This window comes from Ovis aries, chromosome 14, assembly GCF_016772045.2.
Source record: "Ovis aries strain OAR_USU_Benz2616 breed Rambouillet chromosome 14, ARS-UI_Ramb_v3.0, whole genome shotgun sequence".
NCBI lineage: Eukaryota > Metazoa > Chordata > Mammalia > Artiodactyla > Bovidae > Ovis > Ovis aries.
The window spans coordinates 34,648,484-34,665,359 of NC_056067.1; the positions used below are offsets into that span (position 1 = coordinate 34,648,484).

Below are 16,876 nucleotides of genomic sequence, written 5' to 3' on the forward strand. Positions count from 1 at the left end.
CTTAGAGGAACCTTCGCCCCTGCCGTGACCTCCCCCACCTCCGACGGCGGTCACGTTCGAAATAACGCCACAACCCTGGGATTGGTTCCATCCTTTTATTGGTGCCCCCCAGCCCCGACCCTGACGTCGACCAGCTAGGTGCGGCTGCAGGGGTTCGTGGTGGTACCCAGCTTGCGGCAGTAGCAGAAGGCGTTGAAGAAACGGCAATAGCACGTGGCGCACGGGTCGCAGCAGGGTACCTGGTGTCCCAGACAGGATTCATGCAGCCTTACGCAGCGACGTGGGGAGCGTGGCTTGCGTCCTTCCGGATCTAGCACCTGCAGGGTTTGGGGAAGATGGGCCTCCAAAGGCAGGTTCAGGGACCTGCCCTGATCAAGTTAGGAGATGAGTGGAGCATGGGGAGGGATGGTCTGCAGTGTTGCCCCAGGTGAGAGGGTCAAGTAGAGATAGAGGTTGACGCCCCCCATTTAAAGACTGTGGCCACAACCCTTGCCCTGAGCAGTTACCTCTGCTAAGGCTTTGGCCTCTGCCTCCTGCAGCAGTGCCTCTTCGGCCTGTTCCTCCATTATCCGCTTCAGCGACGGCTGCAGGCTTAGGCCTGGGACAGGTAATGTGAGGGCAGAAACCCCCCATGCACAAGACACTGCCTCCCAGGCCTGGGATTGGGGAGGGGGAAAGAGGCTAATACAAGGCAGAACAATTTGTGACCAGAGGGTGTCCAGGCCCCACCTAGCCCCATCACTGCCCACACTGACCTTGGAGCTCTAGGAATAAGGCTTCGTCAGGCCTTCCGACGCCCTCCAGGGGAGCGGGGCCCATTTGGGCCCCCTGCATGGTGGGCATTGCCAGCAGCAGGGCACAGCTCAGCAGTACTGCAGTCAGCATGGCCTGGCTCAGCGGGAAAACCCACCACTTAGTCCCTCTTCATCCCTGGAGCACCCTTTAGGTGCCCTATCCCAGACCTCTAGAGAGTAGGAGTCTCAGCCCAACCTGAGGACTTACCTCTGCTTGCTGGATCCTCGCTTCAGGAATTGCTGACCATTCCATGTCCCCTGTTTATATGGCAGGATCTAATGAAGGGCCCACACGTGACTGCTTCCTGCAGCCAGGGTATGAGGGGCCCTCCCCAGAGGGTGGGAGCACAATTTAGGCCTCTGTCACTGGAACCAGGGCTCTACAAGAGGGGTGCCCATCTCCAATTTGGAGTGAGGTTTCCGGGAGCCCATCAAAATTTGGGAACAAGATAGGGTGCCCAGGGCCCCCAAATTTCTGCAGGACAGGGACCTGGGGGATGGGTAGGCTGGAGTTATTAGCAGTAACAAGGCAGGCAGCCCTGAACGCTTAATTTAATTTGTGGCCCCGGAGATGGTCATTCAGACCCTATGCATGGCGTGTTTCCTTTGCTTCCAGGAACTTGGGTCAAGGGCATTGAAAGGGGGGTGATGGGCCAGTGGCCAAAGCTGGGTGGGGTTGGGGTGCAGACCCAGACCCTGGGTTTTGGAGAGGAGTAAGGAGGGGAAAAGACCACTTAGCCGAAAGCAGGCCCTCTACCTCCCTCTCTGGATCTATCTCTGCTCCCCCTTCTTCCTCCAGGCTGCTCCAGGATCCCACCCCTGCTCCTACCCCCACACCATTTTCTGCTTGCGGTTCCTGGAAACCAAGGTGACTGAACGGACTGTTCCTCCCCAGGTGGGCGAGCAGCTTCAAAGTAAAAAGCTTTCAGACCGCCTGCTTCATTAGTGCTAATGGCTGCTCCTTTCCGCCTTGTGTTGTCAGACTTTTGCCCATGCCTGGTCGCATCAGCATGAGGCGAGTGTGAGGCCTGCCCTTTCATAGAGATGGTGGGACACACAGGACTTCCTGCCTCAGGCTCCCCCCACCACCACCTCCCCAAAGGGCACTTTATCACACACTTGCCAGTTGGGGAAAGGGATGCAGGCTGAATCAGCTTCCAGGACTTGATATACAGCCTGAGCTGACCTAAGGCAGCTGTTGGGGCTTGCAGCCCAGGTTCACATGGGCTATTTTGACTAGGGCGAGGCCTAAGGAACTCCTTGTACAAAGTGGTTGAAAACCATAGGTTATCATCTGGAGCTCAGTGGCTGTCTTCACTTGGGTATGTGGACACAGGGTATTGGCCTCAGGGACTGCCCAGGTCCCAGGTTAGGTCCGATAGGGAAGACAGTCAAGAAAAACAACCATCGAAACATAGTGGAGGGACATCCCTGGTGGTCCAGTGGTTAAGACTCCATGCTCCCAGGGCAGGGGACTTGGGTTTGATCTCTGGTCAGGGAACTAAAATACCACATGCCACACAGCATGAAAGTGAAAGGGAAGTGGCTCAGTCATGTCCAACTCTTTGCTTCCCAATGGGCTGTAGTCTACCAGATTCCTCCGTCCAGGGGATTTTCCAGGCAAGAGTACTGGAGTGGGTTGCCATTTCCTTCTCTAGGGGGTCTTCCCAACCCAAGGATCGAACCCAGGTCTCCCACATTCCAGGCAGACGCTTTACCATCTGAGCCACCAGGGAAGCCATACCACACAGCATCTCCCCTCCACCAAAAAAATACAAAAACAGAATGCCCGGAGAAATATAAACACTGGATATTTAAAGATATTAAAGAATAATTGTTAACTTTTTTACTTGTGATGATGGTACTGTACTCATTATTTAAAGCATTGTTCTGTTTTAAAGAAAAATAATGTTTTTAATGATAAAATGATGTGAAATATGAGGTTTGCTTCAAAATAATCTGAGGTGGGGGAATAGCAGGAGGTGATATAGATGAAACAAAATTTTTAGTGGAGTTGGTAATTGTTGAAGGTGGCTGATGAGTACATAGGCTTAATTATCCTGATACTGCTGCTTTTGTACATATTTCATATTTTCCATAATAAACATTTGCTGATGCCCTTTCCCACCCCATCCTCCTCCTGCCCTCAGCTCAGTTTCACCCAGCCACCCTCCTACCACTGAATTGGCCCAAAGCATGATCTGTGGGTTTCTTGTTACAGCTCTATATCTCCATTTATATCTATGTATATCTATGACTTGCGCATCAGTATTTAAAGTTAATATTCCATTGGCTTATTAACTTACTTATTGTAAGTTTTACAAAATAATCGTTCTTTGGTTTGATCTTTCAAATTTTGTTACAATTAAGTTCCTGCCTTTCTATCACTTTCTATTTTCATAGTGTTTGTTGATCCTTACATTTGTCTTTCTTCCTGATAAACAGAGTTGCCTACACCTAGTAGTCTACAAAGGCTCCTTGGAAGCCCTTTCCATCTGCTAAATACCAACACTGTATGAGTGATTTTTCAGGTCTGGAATTGGCCTGATGTTCCCAAGACAAGGCTTTCTGGCAGAAGGACTTTCAGAAATGTGTGACATGTCCCGGATGGAGGATTTGGGAGACCTGGGGAGATACAGAGCCTGCTTCGTGAGGCTGGGGACGGACCCCAGGCATCGGGACTCTGGCTTCAAGGAGGAGGAAGGGGACAATGTGAATGCGCTGTGCCAGATATCAAATGTGGGGACAAAGAGGGATGCTTGAACCCTGCATGCCTCCTCTTTTTCCTCCAGCAATTTAGTCCTCAGCCCAAGGGTGCTGTTTCTGCATTATCCTGCAGGGAGCAGCAGAGCATCCACTGGCACTCTTAATCCAGCTTTATCCAGATCCCCAGATCCCCAACTGGAACACTTCCCCCGCTCCCGCCCCTGAAGTATACTTGACATAATGTGTTAGTTTCTGGAGTACAGCAAAATGGATCAGTTATACCTATATATCTTCTTTTTCATATTCTTTTCCATTATGGTTCATTACAGGATATTGACTATAATTCCCTATACTATACAATACAATAGGACCGTGTTGTCTGTCCATTCTGTATATCATGGTCTGTATCTACTGGTCCGAGACTCACAGTCTAACCCCTCCTGCCCCCCACTCAGCAACCACAAGTCTGCTCTCTGTGTCTGGAAGTCTGCTCCTATTCTGCAGATGCATTCATTTGTGTCATATTTTAGATTCCACATTTAAGTGATGTTTACATGGTATTGTTTTTTCTCTTTCTGACTTTCTTCATTTAGTGTGATAATCTCTAGGTCTATCCATGTAGCTGCAAATGGCATTATTTTGTTCTTTTTTACAACTGAGTAATATTCCATTGTGTATGTATGCTACATCTTTATCTCATTTTTCAGTGGACGTTTAGGTTGTTTCCATGTCTTAGTTATTAGGAATCAGTTCAGTTCAGTCGCTCAGTTGTGTCCGACTCTTTGGGACCCTATGAATTGCAGCATGCCAGGCCTCCTTGTCCATCACCAACTCCTGGAGTTCACTCAGACTCACGTCCATCGAGTCAGTGATGCCATCCAGCCACCTCATCCTCTGTCGTCCCCTTCTCCTCCTGCCCCCAATCCCTCCCAGCATCAGAGTCTTTTCCAATGACTCTTTGCTTGAGGTGGCCAAAGTACTGGAGTTTCAGCTTTAGCATCATTCCTTCCAAAGAAATCCCAGGGCTGATCTCCTTCAGAATGGACTGGTTGGATCTCCTTGCAGTCCAAGGGACTCTCAAGAGTTTTCTCCAACACCACAGTTCAAAAGCATCAATTCTTCGGCACTCAGCCTTCTTCACAGTCCAACTCTCACATCCACACATGACCACTGGAAAACCATAGCCTTGACTAGACGGACCTTTGTTGGCAAAGTAATGTCTCTGCTTTTGAATATGCTATCTAGGTTGGTCATAACTTTTCTTCCAAGGAGTAAGCGTCTTTTAATTTCATGGCTGCAGTCACCATCTGCAGTGATTTTGGAGCCCCCAAAAATTAAGTCTGACACTGTTTCCATTATTTCCCCATCTATTTCCCTTGAAGTGATGGGACCAGATGCCATGATCTTCATTTTCTGAATGTTGAGTTTTAGGCAAACTTTTTCACTCTCCACTTACACTTTCATCAAGAGGCTTTTTAGTTCCTCTTCACTTTCTGCCATAAGGGTGGTGTCATCTGCATAGCTGAGGTTATTGATATTTCTCCCGGCAATCTTGATTCCAGCTTGTGTTTCTTCCAGTCCAGCGTTTCTCATGATGTACTCTGCATATAAGTTAAATAAGCAGGGTGACAGTATACAGCCTTGACGTACTCCGTTTCATATTTGGAACCAGTCTGTTGTTCCATGTCCAGTTCTAACTGCTGCTTCCTGACCTGCATACAGATTTCTCAAGAGGCAGGTCAGGTGGTCTGTATTCCCATCTCTTTCAGAATTTTCCACAGTTTATTGTGGTACCTCACTATAATTTTGATTTGCATTTCTCTTATAATTAGCAGTGTTGAGCATCTTTTCATGCGTGTGTTGGCCATCTGTATGTCTTTGGAGAGACGTATATGTAGATATTCCAGGCTGGTGTCTCTTGAGCCCTCATCTGAGGGGTGTCCCACTGTGATCATGTGCCCCTAGGTGGGAGAGTTGTGTTTGTTGCACAAAAACCAGTGCTTGCCATTCTCCCATTCATTTGTGAACTGTTTGAGTGCATGCTTCATGACCAGCATTGTGCCAAGTCATCTAGACTTCAAGTCTAGGTCAGACACTGTGATGACCTGAAGCTCCTGATTCTGCGGTCAACCAAACTTCATGGAATTTCCTATTGCCATGAGAGTGTAGGCTGAGGTCAAGCCAGGGAGAGCAGGGCATGGTGCACTGCCAGCTTTTGGATAGAACACCCCTTCCCCTGACTGTAAGAGGGCTCAGGCCCAGAGACACTCCTTCCCCCTCAGACCTTGCTCTGACTCACTCTTCCTCTCCCCACACAGGCCTCCCCTTCCATGCAGATGGTGGGGCCTTAATTGGAGGCCCGCAGAACAGCTGAGCTGTGGCTGGAGTGCTCAGATGAAACTTCCGAAAAGGCCGAAGGAAGACAGATAGGACCAGCCAATCTGACTCACAGCATGTGACTTGCAGTTTGGATGCATGGGCCCCTCCAAGGTGGCAAAGGGCATTCTCAGTTCCAGTTTCAGCCCCTTCTGAAGACATCTGCAAACCCCAGTATCCAAATATTCAGACACCCAGAGAGGTAACCAGTCCCTCCTCCTCCCTGCTAGGTCCTACTTTTCTGGGTGAAATCTTCAGTCTCTGGAGATGTTGCAGGATCCTACCTTCTGCCTCAGATTATCCCTGCCCTCAATGTGTCCAAAGCAGTACACCAGCCCCCACACTCCCAAGAAATCTACCAAAATGGTAGAGAGCTTGTTCCGTTCCAGGTGATAAGACGACCCTTGAGTACAGCAAAGTTTCTGGGGAGTGAAACTGAGTCCTCAGCAACCCTCCTCAGTGGCATGGCACTATTGGACTAGGGAGGGGGCACTTGGGATGTCTCCTGAATTGTTTCTATTTCACCCCCATAGAATGGAGCACCCTGACTCTGTGAGGATGTTTAGTGGCTTAGCTGCAGCCTTAGGAACAAAGGTGATTGCACAACAGGAACCGCTGGACTGTCTGGAAATGATTCTCGACCTAGCAACTGCTCTTTCTGCTCAAGACCCAGGGATCCACCTACCTGCTCACCTCTGCCACTCATGTTCTATGCAGGTAAGAGCAGAGGCTGCAGGAAATCTGGGCATAGGCAGAAAGATGTAGCCTAGGGTAGTGGGCACAGAGGCATGACAGTACCTGGCTTGATAGGTTCAAAGTGAGCCCAAGATCAGCTCAAGAAAGCAGAGAGAGCTGCAGCTGCTCCCAGAGTTCCGTGGACTCACTCTTTTCTGCAATTACCTCTCCTCATCCCCTCTGCCTCCAGCTACAGAGAAGGTCTAGGAGGTATAGGTATGGGAGCTGGGAGGGGATTGAGTCCTGTTGGGGAGCAGTCATCGGGCTGTTGGATGGAAAGGATAACCTTCCAGCTGAAACCAGACCCCCTGGGGAACATCTCACCCAGGCAGCAAGCCCTTGCCTGGTATGGGGGGAAGAGCTCATAGGCTGACCCCCACGAGCAGCCCCACTGGTCACCACTTCCCAATTTTGCTTCTGTAGGCCCTGCATTAACTGTTTCCACAAAGCCCTGGGTAGGGATCCTCCTCCCAGCTCTGGCCAAAGGCAGACATTGTGTCAGAACCTGTCATAGAGGCAAGTTTTCCTCCTGGCCTCATCCGTTTAACTGCTAAGGTTTATCTAATGTCCCATAGCAAGACTCCCATTCCATGTACTCTCAGTGGAACATGGAACTTCCCAGGTGGCACTAGTGGTAAAGAACCTGTCTGCCAGTGCAGGAGACAGAGGAAACACAGTTTTGATCCCTGGCCTGGGAAGATCCCCTGAAGAAGGGCATGGCAACCCACTCCAGTATTCTTGCCTGGAGAATTCCATGGACAGAGGAGCCTGGCGGGCTACAGTCCGTGAGATCACAAAGAATGGGACACAACTGAAGCGACTTAGCATGCACGGAGAACATGGAACTAAACATTATCATCCCAGTTTTACAGATCAGAAAGCTTTAAGTGACTTGGCTTTGATTACTCAGCTAAAGAAGGGCTAGCCTGCCTTTCCTTCTTTCTCTCATGGCCCAGGGTATGTTTTAGAGCTAGAGAAGAGGCCTGGTTATTCCGTGTGTGTGCTCGTGCCAGGGCAGGCTCAACCCTAAGGTGTCTCTCCACATGCATCTGCTTGTGGGAACTTTCACTCCCCTACCGAACTGCCAGAAGTGCAAAGACGAAAGCAAGCCAGCCACTGCAGTGGGCTAGGTTGGCTGCCAGAGCTGTGCTGAGTGTCCTTTACTCTCAGTCACATTTCTAAGTAACTCATGAATCAAAGGAGAAATCACAGAAGAAACTAGAAATGTTTCAAATTGAATGATAATGAAAAACAGCGTATCAAAACTTATGGGAATGGACTCCCCTGGCGATCCAGGGGCTAAGACTCGCTGCCCCCGAAGCAGGAGGCCTAGGTTCGATCCCTGGTCAGAGAACTAGATCGCACATGCCGCAACTAAAGATCAAAGATACTGCATGCCACAACTAAGACCTGGCACAGCCAAATAAAAAATACTAAAAATTTCTTTAAAAACTTATGGGAAGCATCTAAAGCAATGCATATTTAAGTAGATTTACTAGAAAAGAAGACTGGTTGAAAATTAATTACATAAGCTTTATCAAGTGGGGGAAAGATACTCTCAATAAACAGTGTGGGAACAAGTAACTGTTTTACCTGTACCTTTACCTGCCTTCACAAAAATTAATTTGAGATAGATCATCAATATAATTGTGAAGGAAAACAAATAAAGATTCTAGAAAAAATAGAATACCTTCATAACCTTGGAGTAGGCAAAGATTTCTTAAACAGGACAAAGTACTAACCATCAAAAGCTAATAAATTCGACTTCATAAAAACTAAGAACTTCGGTCATTAATTAAAGATAATTAAGAAAGTAAAAAGGTAAGCCACAAACTGGGAAAAGATCATTACAATGAATGCATATACTCAAAATATGACTCAAAGAATTCCATAGTCATTAAAGAAAAAGGACTTGAACAGACCCTTCACAATAGAGGATTTCCAAATGGCCGACAACCATATGGAAAGGTGCTCAACATCACTAGAGAAATGTAATTCATAGAGAAATCAGAATTAAAACCACAGTGAGATACTGCTATATACTGACTCAGTTCAGTTCAGTTCAGTCGCTCAGTCGTGTCCGACTCTTTGCGACCCCATGAAATGCAGCACACCAGGCCTCCCTGTCCATCACCAACTCCTGGAGTTCACTCAAACTCAGGTCCATCGAGTCGGTGATGCCATCCAGCCATCTCATCCTCTGTTGTCCCCTTCTCCTCCTGTCCCTAGTCCCTCCCAGCATCAGAGTCTTTTCCAATGAGTCAACTTTTCGCATGAGGTGGCCAAAGTATTGGAGTTTCAGCTTTAGCATGAGTCCTTCCATTGAACACCAAGGGCTGATCTCCTTTAGAATGGACTGGTTGGATCTCCTTGCAGTCCAAGGGACTCTCAAGAGTTTTCTCCAACACCACAGTTCAAAAGCATCAATTCTTTGGCACTCAGCCTTCTTCACAGTCCAACTCTCACATCCATACATGACCACTAGAAAAACCATAGCCTTGACTAGATGGACCTTTGTTGGCAAAGTAATGTCTCTGCTTTTGAATATGCTATCTAGGTTGGTCATAACTTTCCTTCCAAGGGGTAAGCATCTTTTAATTTCATGGCTGCAGTCACCATCTGCAGTGATTTTGGAGCCCCCCAAAATAAAGTGACACTGTTTCCACTGTTTCCCCATCTAGTGATGGGACCAGATGCCATGATCTTAGTTTTCTGAATATTGAGCTTTAAGCCAACCTTTCACTCTCCTCTTTCACTTACATGAAGAGATTCTTTAGTTCCTCTTCACTTTCTGCCACAAGGGTGGTGTCATCTGCATATCTGAGGTTATTGATGTTTCTCCCGGCAATCTTGATTCCAGCTTGTGCTTCTTCCAGATTGGCTAAAATTTAAAAGATTGACAGTACCAGGCATTGGCAAGGATATGAAATAACTAGAACTGGTAAGAGGCAAATAAGAAAACTGTCATATAGCACAGAGAATATAGCCAATATTTTATAATAACTTTAAATTGAGTGTAATATGTAAAAATACTGAATCACTATGTTGTACACCTGAAATGAATATAACATTGTAAATCAACTATACGTTAATTTTTAAAAATCTATTATAAGCCACTCCCTACCTGTGGGAATATAAACTTCCTGAGACAAGTACTGAATTCTTGACAAATCTGTTATTACAGGTTACAAGTTGAGTTTTCTGATCATGCAGGTAGCTACTAGGAAGGCTTAGCAGGCCATGCATGGGTACTAATCCTCCTAGCCAGTATTGCTTGTCAATGTTAAATACTACTATGTACATGTATATGTGTACAGGATACCATTAGAATTCACTGTATGTGCAACCTTTCAGTTAATACAGTTTGGTTAGCGGTGATCTTAATAACTTAATTCAAAAGGAATCAACATAATCACTGTTTTTTGTGTATGTGAATGCGCTCAGTGGTGTCTAACTCTTTGCGACCCCATGGACTATATCCCACCAGGCCGCTCTGTCCTTGGAACTTTCCAGGCAAGAATATTGGAGTGGGTTGCCATGCCCTCCTCCAGGGGATCTTCCCGAACCAGGGATCAAACCTGCCTCTCTTGTGTCTCCTGCATTGGCAGGCAGATTCTTTACCACTGAACCACCTGGGAAGCTCCAGTATCACTGTTGGGCAACCATAACTCCCAACACCAAATTTTCTCAACTGTTCTATTTAAAAATCTCAGAGGGAGAGGATACTGAACATGCTTTTATTTAATCAGGATTAATGAAATTATACCTTTTAATTAAGCTAAATTGGTAGTTTAAAATTCTATATTAAATTTGTTAACCATAAGCTATATTGTGAAATAGAGTCATATTTTGTTTCATATTTAATGGCATTTGTTTGACATAATAGGGTTTAATATTTGTAAGGTCTCATATGAATTACTTTTATGCCTGCACCCTTTAGAAAAAATTGTGAAAGCCACAATATCAGTAATCTTCATAAGGTTCACTTCAGTTCAGTTCAGTCTCTCAGTCGTGTCCGACTCTTTGTGACCTCATGGACTGCAGCAAGCCAGGCTTCCTTGTCCATCACCAACTCCTGGAGTTTACTCAAACTCATGTCCATCGAGTTGGTGATGCCATCCAACCATCTCATCCTCTGTTGTTCCCTTCTCCTCCTGCTTTCAATCTTGCCCAGTATCAGGATCTTTTCCAAGGAGTCGGTTCTTCATATCAGGTGACCAAAGTATTGGACCTTCAACTTCTGCATCAGTCCTTCCAATGAATATTCAGGACTGATTTTCTTTAGAATGGACTGGATGGATCTCCTTGCAGTCCAAGGGACTCTCAAGAGTCTTCTCCAACACCACAGTTCAAAAGCATCAGTTCTTTGGCACTCAGCTTTCTTCACGGTACAACTCTCACATCCATCCATGACTACTGGAAAAAAACATAGCTTTGACTAGATGGACCTTTGTTGGCAAAGTAATATCTCTGCTTTTTAATATGCTATCTAGGTTGGTCATAGCTTTTCTTCCAAGGAGCAAGTGTCTGTTAATTTCATGACTGCAGTCACCATCTGCAGTGATTTTGGAGCCCGAAAAAGTAGTCTCTCACTGTTTCCATTATTTCCCCATCTATTTGCCATGAAATGATGGGACCAGATGCTATGATCTTAGTTTTTTGAATGTTGAGTTTTAAGCCACCTTTTTCACTCTCTTCTTTGACTTTCATCAAGAGGCTCTTTAGTTCTTCTTTGCTTTCTGCTGTAAAGGTGGTGTCATCTGTGTATCTGAGGTTACTGATATTTCTCCTGGCAATATTGATTCCAGCTTATGCTTCATCCAGCCTGGCATTTCTCATGATGTACTCTGCATATAAGTTAAATAAGCAGGGTGACAGTATACAGCCTTGATGTACTTGTTTCCCGATTTGGAACCAGTCTGTTCCATGTCCAGTTCCAAACTGGAACCATGTTTGGTTGCTTCTTGACCTGCATACAGATTTCTCAGGAGGCAGGTCAGGTGGTCTGGTATTCCCATCTCTTGAAGAATTTTCCAGTTTGTTGTGATCCACACCATCAAAGGCTTTGGTTTAGTCAATAAAGCAGAAATAGGTGTTTTTCTGGAACTCTCTTGGTTTCTCAAGATCCAACAGACGTTGGCAATTTGATCTCTGGTTCCTCTGCCTTTTCTAAATCCAGCTTGAACATCTGGAAGTTCACAGTTCATGTACTGTTGAAGCCTGGCTTGGAGAATTTTGAGCATTACTTTGCCAGCATGTGAGATAAGGGCAATTGTGCAATAGTTTGAACATTCTTTGGCATTGCCTTTCTTTGGGATGGGAATGAAAACTGACCTTTTCCAGTCCTGTGGCCAGTGCTGAATTTTCCAAATTTGCTGGCATATTGAGTACAGCACTTTCACAGCAATATCTTTTAGGATTTGAAATAGCTCAATTGGAATTTCATCACCTCCACTAGCTTTGTTTGTAGTGATGCTTCCTAAGGCTCACTTGACTTCGCATTCCAGGATGTGGCTCTGGGTGAGTGATCACACCATCGTGGTTATCTGGATCATGAAGAACTTTTTTGTATAGTTCTTCTGTGTATTCTTGCCACCTCTTCTTAATATATTCTGCCTCTGTTTAGTCCACACCATTTCTGTCCTTACCTCCGTAAGGTTATCTTCACTTAATGCTGGGCAGAGAACATGAAAAAAGAAAACTGTGGTGTTTACTACAGCTGACCTTCCACCTAGCAAGTTTACTGCTTGATACATGCCCAAGAGAAATCAGTGTAATGTTTACTAGAAGATATGTATATACAGTGTTCTTAGCAACTTTATTCACAATAGATTAAAAACAAAGAACAATCCAAATATCCATCAACAGGAAAATGGATAAATAATGGTCTGTTCATACATCTGAAAACTACACAGCAATAAAAGTGAATGAACTGCTGTACACAACACAGAGGAATCTCACATACATAAGGTTGAATGAAAGGTGTCAGCCACAGAAGGGTGAATATGGTATGATTCTATTTACAGTCATTCAAAGCCATAAACCATAATAAATGGTGATACAGCTCCATAGTGGTTAACTTGGGGCATTTTGGACGGAGCGAGGGAAACTAGGAAGACTTCCACAGTGCTGGAAATGTTTTCTGTCTGGGTGGTAGTCACATGGGTTTCCTTTTCACTGTGGGTTCTTCCCACACTTTGGACTTTCACATGATTCTTACTCATACTTGAACCTCTCTCATTGCACCTCTCCTCAAAGCAGCTTGTGTTGTTTGAAAAGTTCTTCACACCTTAGACCAGAAATCACCCCATGGAGGTGGTAGCAGTGGGTGCCAGGAGAAAAAGGGTACCTAGTATGTGGGTCAGTGCTGAAAACTGTTTCCCCAGCTTGTTGTCCTTATGTGTGTTTGTCTTATCTCTTGTGACACTTGTTTTCTTCCCTGTCCCTGGGGAAATCTTCAAGTTATAGACTTGTAGGATTTGCAGATTTTACAGTGTGTTTCTACTTCTAGTTTTGTCTGTAGCTTATTTCTCCTGGGGAAAAGATAATAATTTCCTAAAATCTATACGAATGTGAAGAAAAGCAGTATTTTCCTAGTTATCACTGATTTTTTTTTATAGTATAGGAAAAAATGATATCAATGAGATGACAGCAGTTGTAATGAACAGAAAGCTTGGTTCAAACTGTCCTAAGTTATAATGTATTGGCTTATGTAATTGAACACTCCAGAAATGGAGCTGGTTTCAGTTGAATGTTGACACAGTGCCTTTTGATTATTTTTTTTAATGGGTCATTTTATTTATTTATTTGGCTTCACTAGGTCTTAGTTCTGGCATGCAGAGTCTTCAGTCTTTATTGCAGCATGTGGGATCTTATTTGCAGTATGTGAACTCTGCATCCTGAAAGGAAGAAGGTAAAGAGTAACCTCAGTACAGCTTTTGCAGTTGTTTATCACAGGAATGCTAATGGGCCCTGGAGTTTCCAGCTTCACAACCCCCGGCCTCCTCTGAGCCATACCCTCAGCTTCCTGCCTCCAGCCTCGAGGGGCTCAGCTCATGCCTGCCCTTCAGTTTTCTTCTTCCTGGAAACTAAGGCCTCTCAGTAACCTCAGCTAGGGCCTGCTTCCTGGGGTCAGCAAGGGGAACTGCTGGCTCTCGGGGCCTTCCCCTTATCCAGGGGAGACAGGAAGAGGGCCTGAGGATTCTCTATTGGGTGAGAGTCAGCCTCCCCAGGCTATCACTGCTCTTCAGAAAGGTTAAGCCAACTTGCGCCGCTGCCTGGACACCATGCTTGGGTAGGTGGGGTGTGGAGCGCAGCACCTTCTATCTTGTGAGCTACATCATCATCCAATTTCAGTGTCATAAATAGCACAGCAACCTCATCTTATGAGCCCCCTGATATGATGCAGTAATCGTCACACTAGTATTCTTACCAGCATGGTTTACCACGAATCTGATCTTGAGGAAGTAATCAGTTAAATCCAGAATACTATATCCAGTGCTAAAGCTGGCTTCGACTCTTACAAAAAGTAATCAGACAAAAAGGCCAAGTGTAGGGCAGAGAATACTCTTCTATATTAAAAGAGACTAAAGAGACTTCACCACCAAATATGTAAACCTTGCCTCCTGAACTGAAATAAAAATGCTACAAGGGACATTCTTGAGACCAGTGACTGAATGGCTGTTGATTTCCTTGAATGTAATGGTGGTGCTCTGATGGTGTAAAGGGGCTCTCTTAGCCTCAACATTTTGGGGCCAAATAATTCTCTCTTCTGGGAGTTTAGCAGCATTTCTGGTCCCTGGCCACTAGGTGTCAGGAGCACCAAACCCGTTCAGGTGCAACAGGCTGAAAAGTTAGAGATGTTTTAGGATTAGCTAGGAATAAAATTTCCCCAGGTGGTGCAGTGGTGAACAATCTGGCTGCCAGTGCAGAAGACTTGGGTTCCATCCCTGGGTCGGGAAGATTTCGGAGGAGGAAATGGCAGCCTACTCCAGTGTCCTTGCCTGGGAAATTCCATGGACAGAGGAACCTGGCGGGCCTACATTTCATGGGGTCACAAAGATCAGACACAGCTGAGCACACAGGAATGAAGGTTGCCTCTCGTCATGAAAAATACTTTAAGATGGTTAAATGGGGAATTTTAAGTTACGTGAATTTTTTTCTGAGTTTAAAAAAATGTAAATCAAAAAATGCCTCTGGTCCAGTGGTTAAGACTCTATGCTCCCAGTGCAGGGGGCACAGGTTCAGTCCCTGGTTGGGGCACTAAGATCCCGCATCCCGCATGCTGCCTGGTACAGCCAACAGCCAAAAGGTCTCCATTTGACTTTGTCAGCTATCCCCTGGGGGACAGAATCACCCCTGGCTGAAACCACTGGTGCAGAGACTACACTGCTGGAGGGGGTGGGGGTGGGGCAGGAGGGAATGCAGGCCAAAGGACTGGGTAGGGAAATACCTTATTTGTAACTAACTTTCAAATTGCAAGTGCAGTAAAATGTTAACCATTGGCAACACTAGGTTACAGGTGTATGTGCTGTTATTTGACTATTCTGTCAACTTTCTATAGACTGATTTAAAAAAAAAAGAAAAGAAAAGAATTCAACTTGGAATTTTTTGTTTACAACATCCCAAGGGAGCCCTGACAGGTGTCAGCTGCACAGCTTTCTTTCAGGTATCGTTCTTACGAGTGCCTGCATTGGGTGAGCTGCTTCATGTTCTTCATCCTCCGAGGGAGGACTCTTTCCTTATCTCTCTCACTCCCTTGCTCGCTCCCTCCATCTTTCCTGCTCTATCTCACTCCCAGATTCCTTGAACATACTGACCTGTCTGTGCTACACACTTACCCATGGAAGGAATAGCATCCTGTGACCCATTACACACTCAGCCTGGTGCTGAGGCTGGGCTCTGTCAGTTCCTTGGTAGTGAGTGTTCTCTCCTGTGGTCACTTTAAAACACAGTCATGAAATTCTTTAGTATTGTTCCATCTAGAGATGGGGGTCTATGACCCGTCTCCTTGAATATGGACTCCACAGCTGCCTAACCGATAGAATATGGTGGAAAAGACACTGTATTAGTTTCCAGATCTAGACCTTAGAAAACTAGCATCTGCCCTTTCCTGTCTCCTCTGAGATGTTGCTGCTGGAACCCAGCTGCCGTGCTGTAAGGAAGCCCAGGCCACCCCATGGAGAGGCACCTGGAGGGGAGCAGCATAAAGCGCGCACATGAAGGCCCTGTGAGGGAGTCCTCGTGGACATGGATCCTCCTGCCCCAGCTGTGTGCGTGTTGGGAGGATGGGGTGCAGGACGCAGAGATGAACTGTCCCCACTGAGTTCGGCTCATTTTGAAGATTCATGAGCAAACTACATGCTTGCGGTGTTTTGAAGTTACTAATGTCAGGAGTGGTTTGTTTGCAGTGATAGGTAACTGATGCATCCCCTACTGGGGGTGGAGGGGGCGGAAGGGGCCAGCTTGCTCTCCCCACAGCTGGGTCCTAGATCAGTGCTTGTTCCTTCAACAAGTACCTATTGAGTGGCCACCAAGTACTGGACACTGTACCAGAGGGTGAGGAGTTAGCAGTGAATGAGGTGGGCCTCATACCAGGCCACCTACCCTGCCTGGTGGGCACAGCTCAGGCACAGAAATGAGACGACTGTAGCCTCAGCCTGAGAAAGGGGGAGGGAGAACTGTCTGTCGTGGTGAGGGGGCGGCGGGTATGTTATTTTTAAGCTGAGACCTGACTCTGGAAAAGGAGTCACCCATGCAGAGAAGCAGAGAAAGGGCAGATGGAGTACCATGTACCTGTTCTGGCTAAGGTCGCCAGATGTGGCAAATAAATAAAAATTTAACATCCAGTTAAATTTGAATTTCATGTAAACAGCGAATCGTTTTTTAGTGTATATATACGTGTGTGTGCGCACCCCATGCAATATTGGGGACATTCTGAAAAGTTGTTGATTATTTATTTGAAATTCAGGTTTAACTGGGAGTCTTGTATTTTATCTGGCAACCGTAGTTCTAGGGGAAAAGGAGAGGAGGAAAAAAAACGCTCCTGATTTCAAGGGACAGTTCCGAAAGCCGGGTGTAGCACACCGGCAAACAGCACCCAGAGGCATGAGAGAGAAAGGTGAGTAGGAGCAAAGTCACGAAAGCTCAGCCTGCTGAGGTCCGTTGTGAGTTGCGCCCTGAAGCAGCAGGGAGCGGTGGGAGGGTTTAGCGCAGGGGAGACACAGTGAGCTTGCAGGCTGCTGTGTGAGGGGTGGGAGCCTGTA

At 46.1% G+C, this 16,876-nt stretch overlaps 2 protein-coding genes across 4 annotated transcripts in view; one reads left to right on the top strand and one right to left on the bottom strand.

Moving 5' to 3' along the window:
- Positions 1–16,876, top strand: part of RIPOR1 (RHO family interacting cell polarization regulator 1) — a 44,942-nt gene that overhangs the window by 419 nt on the left and 27,647 nt on the right. The window contains exons 2-4 of one of the 2 annotated variants that reach the window (XM_042231799.1): positions 1,594–1,689; positions 5,819–6,078; positions 6,410–6,593. In XM_042231799.1, the coding sequence (XP_042087733.1) occupies positions 6,581–6,593 (13 nt within the window). In that variant the 5' untranslated portion in view covers positions 1,594–1,689; positions 5,819–6,078; positions 6,410–6,580. The remainder of the gene's footprint in view (positions 1–1,593; positions 1,690–5,818; positions 6,079–6,409; positions 6,594–16,876) is intronic. The other variant, XM_042231798.1, reaches the window with a different exon arrangement.
- The window catches only part of AGRP (agouti related neuropeptide), a 35,576-nt gene continuing 18,781 nt past the window's right edge, over positions 82–16,876 (bottom strand). The window contains exons 2-5 of one of the 2 annotated variants that reach the window (XM_042231809.2): positions 9,372–9,492; positions 756–888; positions 507–598; positions 82–317 (exon numbers count right to left, since the gene is read on the bottom strand). In XM_042231809.2, the coding sequence (XP_042087743.1) occupies positions 135–317; positions 507–598; positions 756–885 (405 nt within the window). In that variant the 5' untranslated portion in view covers positions 886–888; positions 9,372–9,492 and the 3' untranslated portion in view covers positions 82–134. Of the gene's footprint in view, positions 318–506; positions 599–755; positions 889–1,002; positions 1,038–9,371; positions 9,493–16,876 lie in introns of those variants that run through there. The other variant, XM_060398405.1, reaches the window with a different exon arrangement.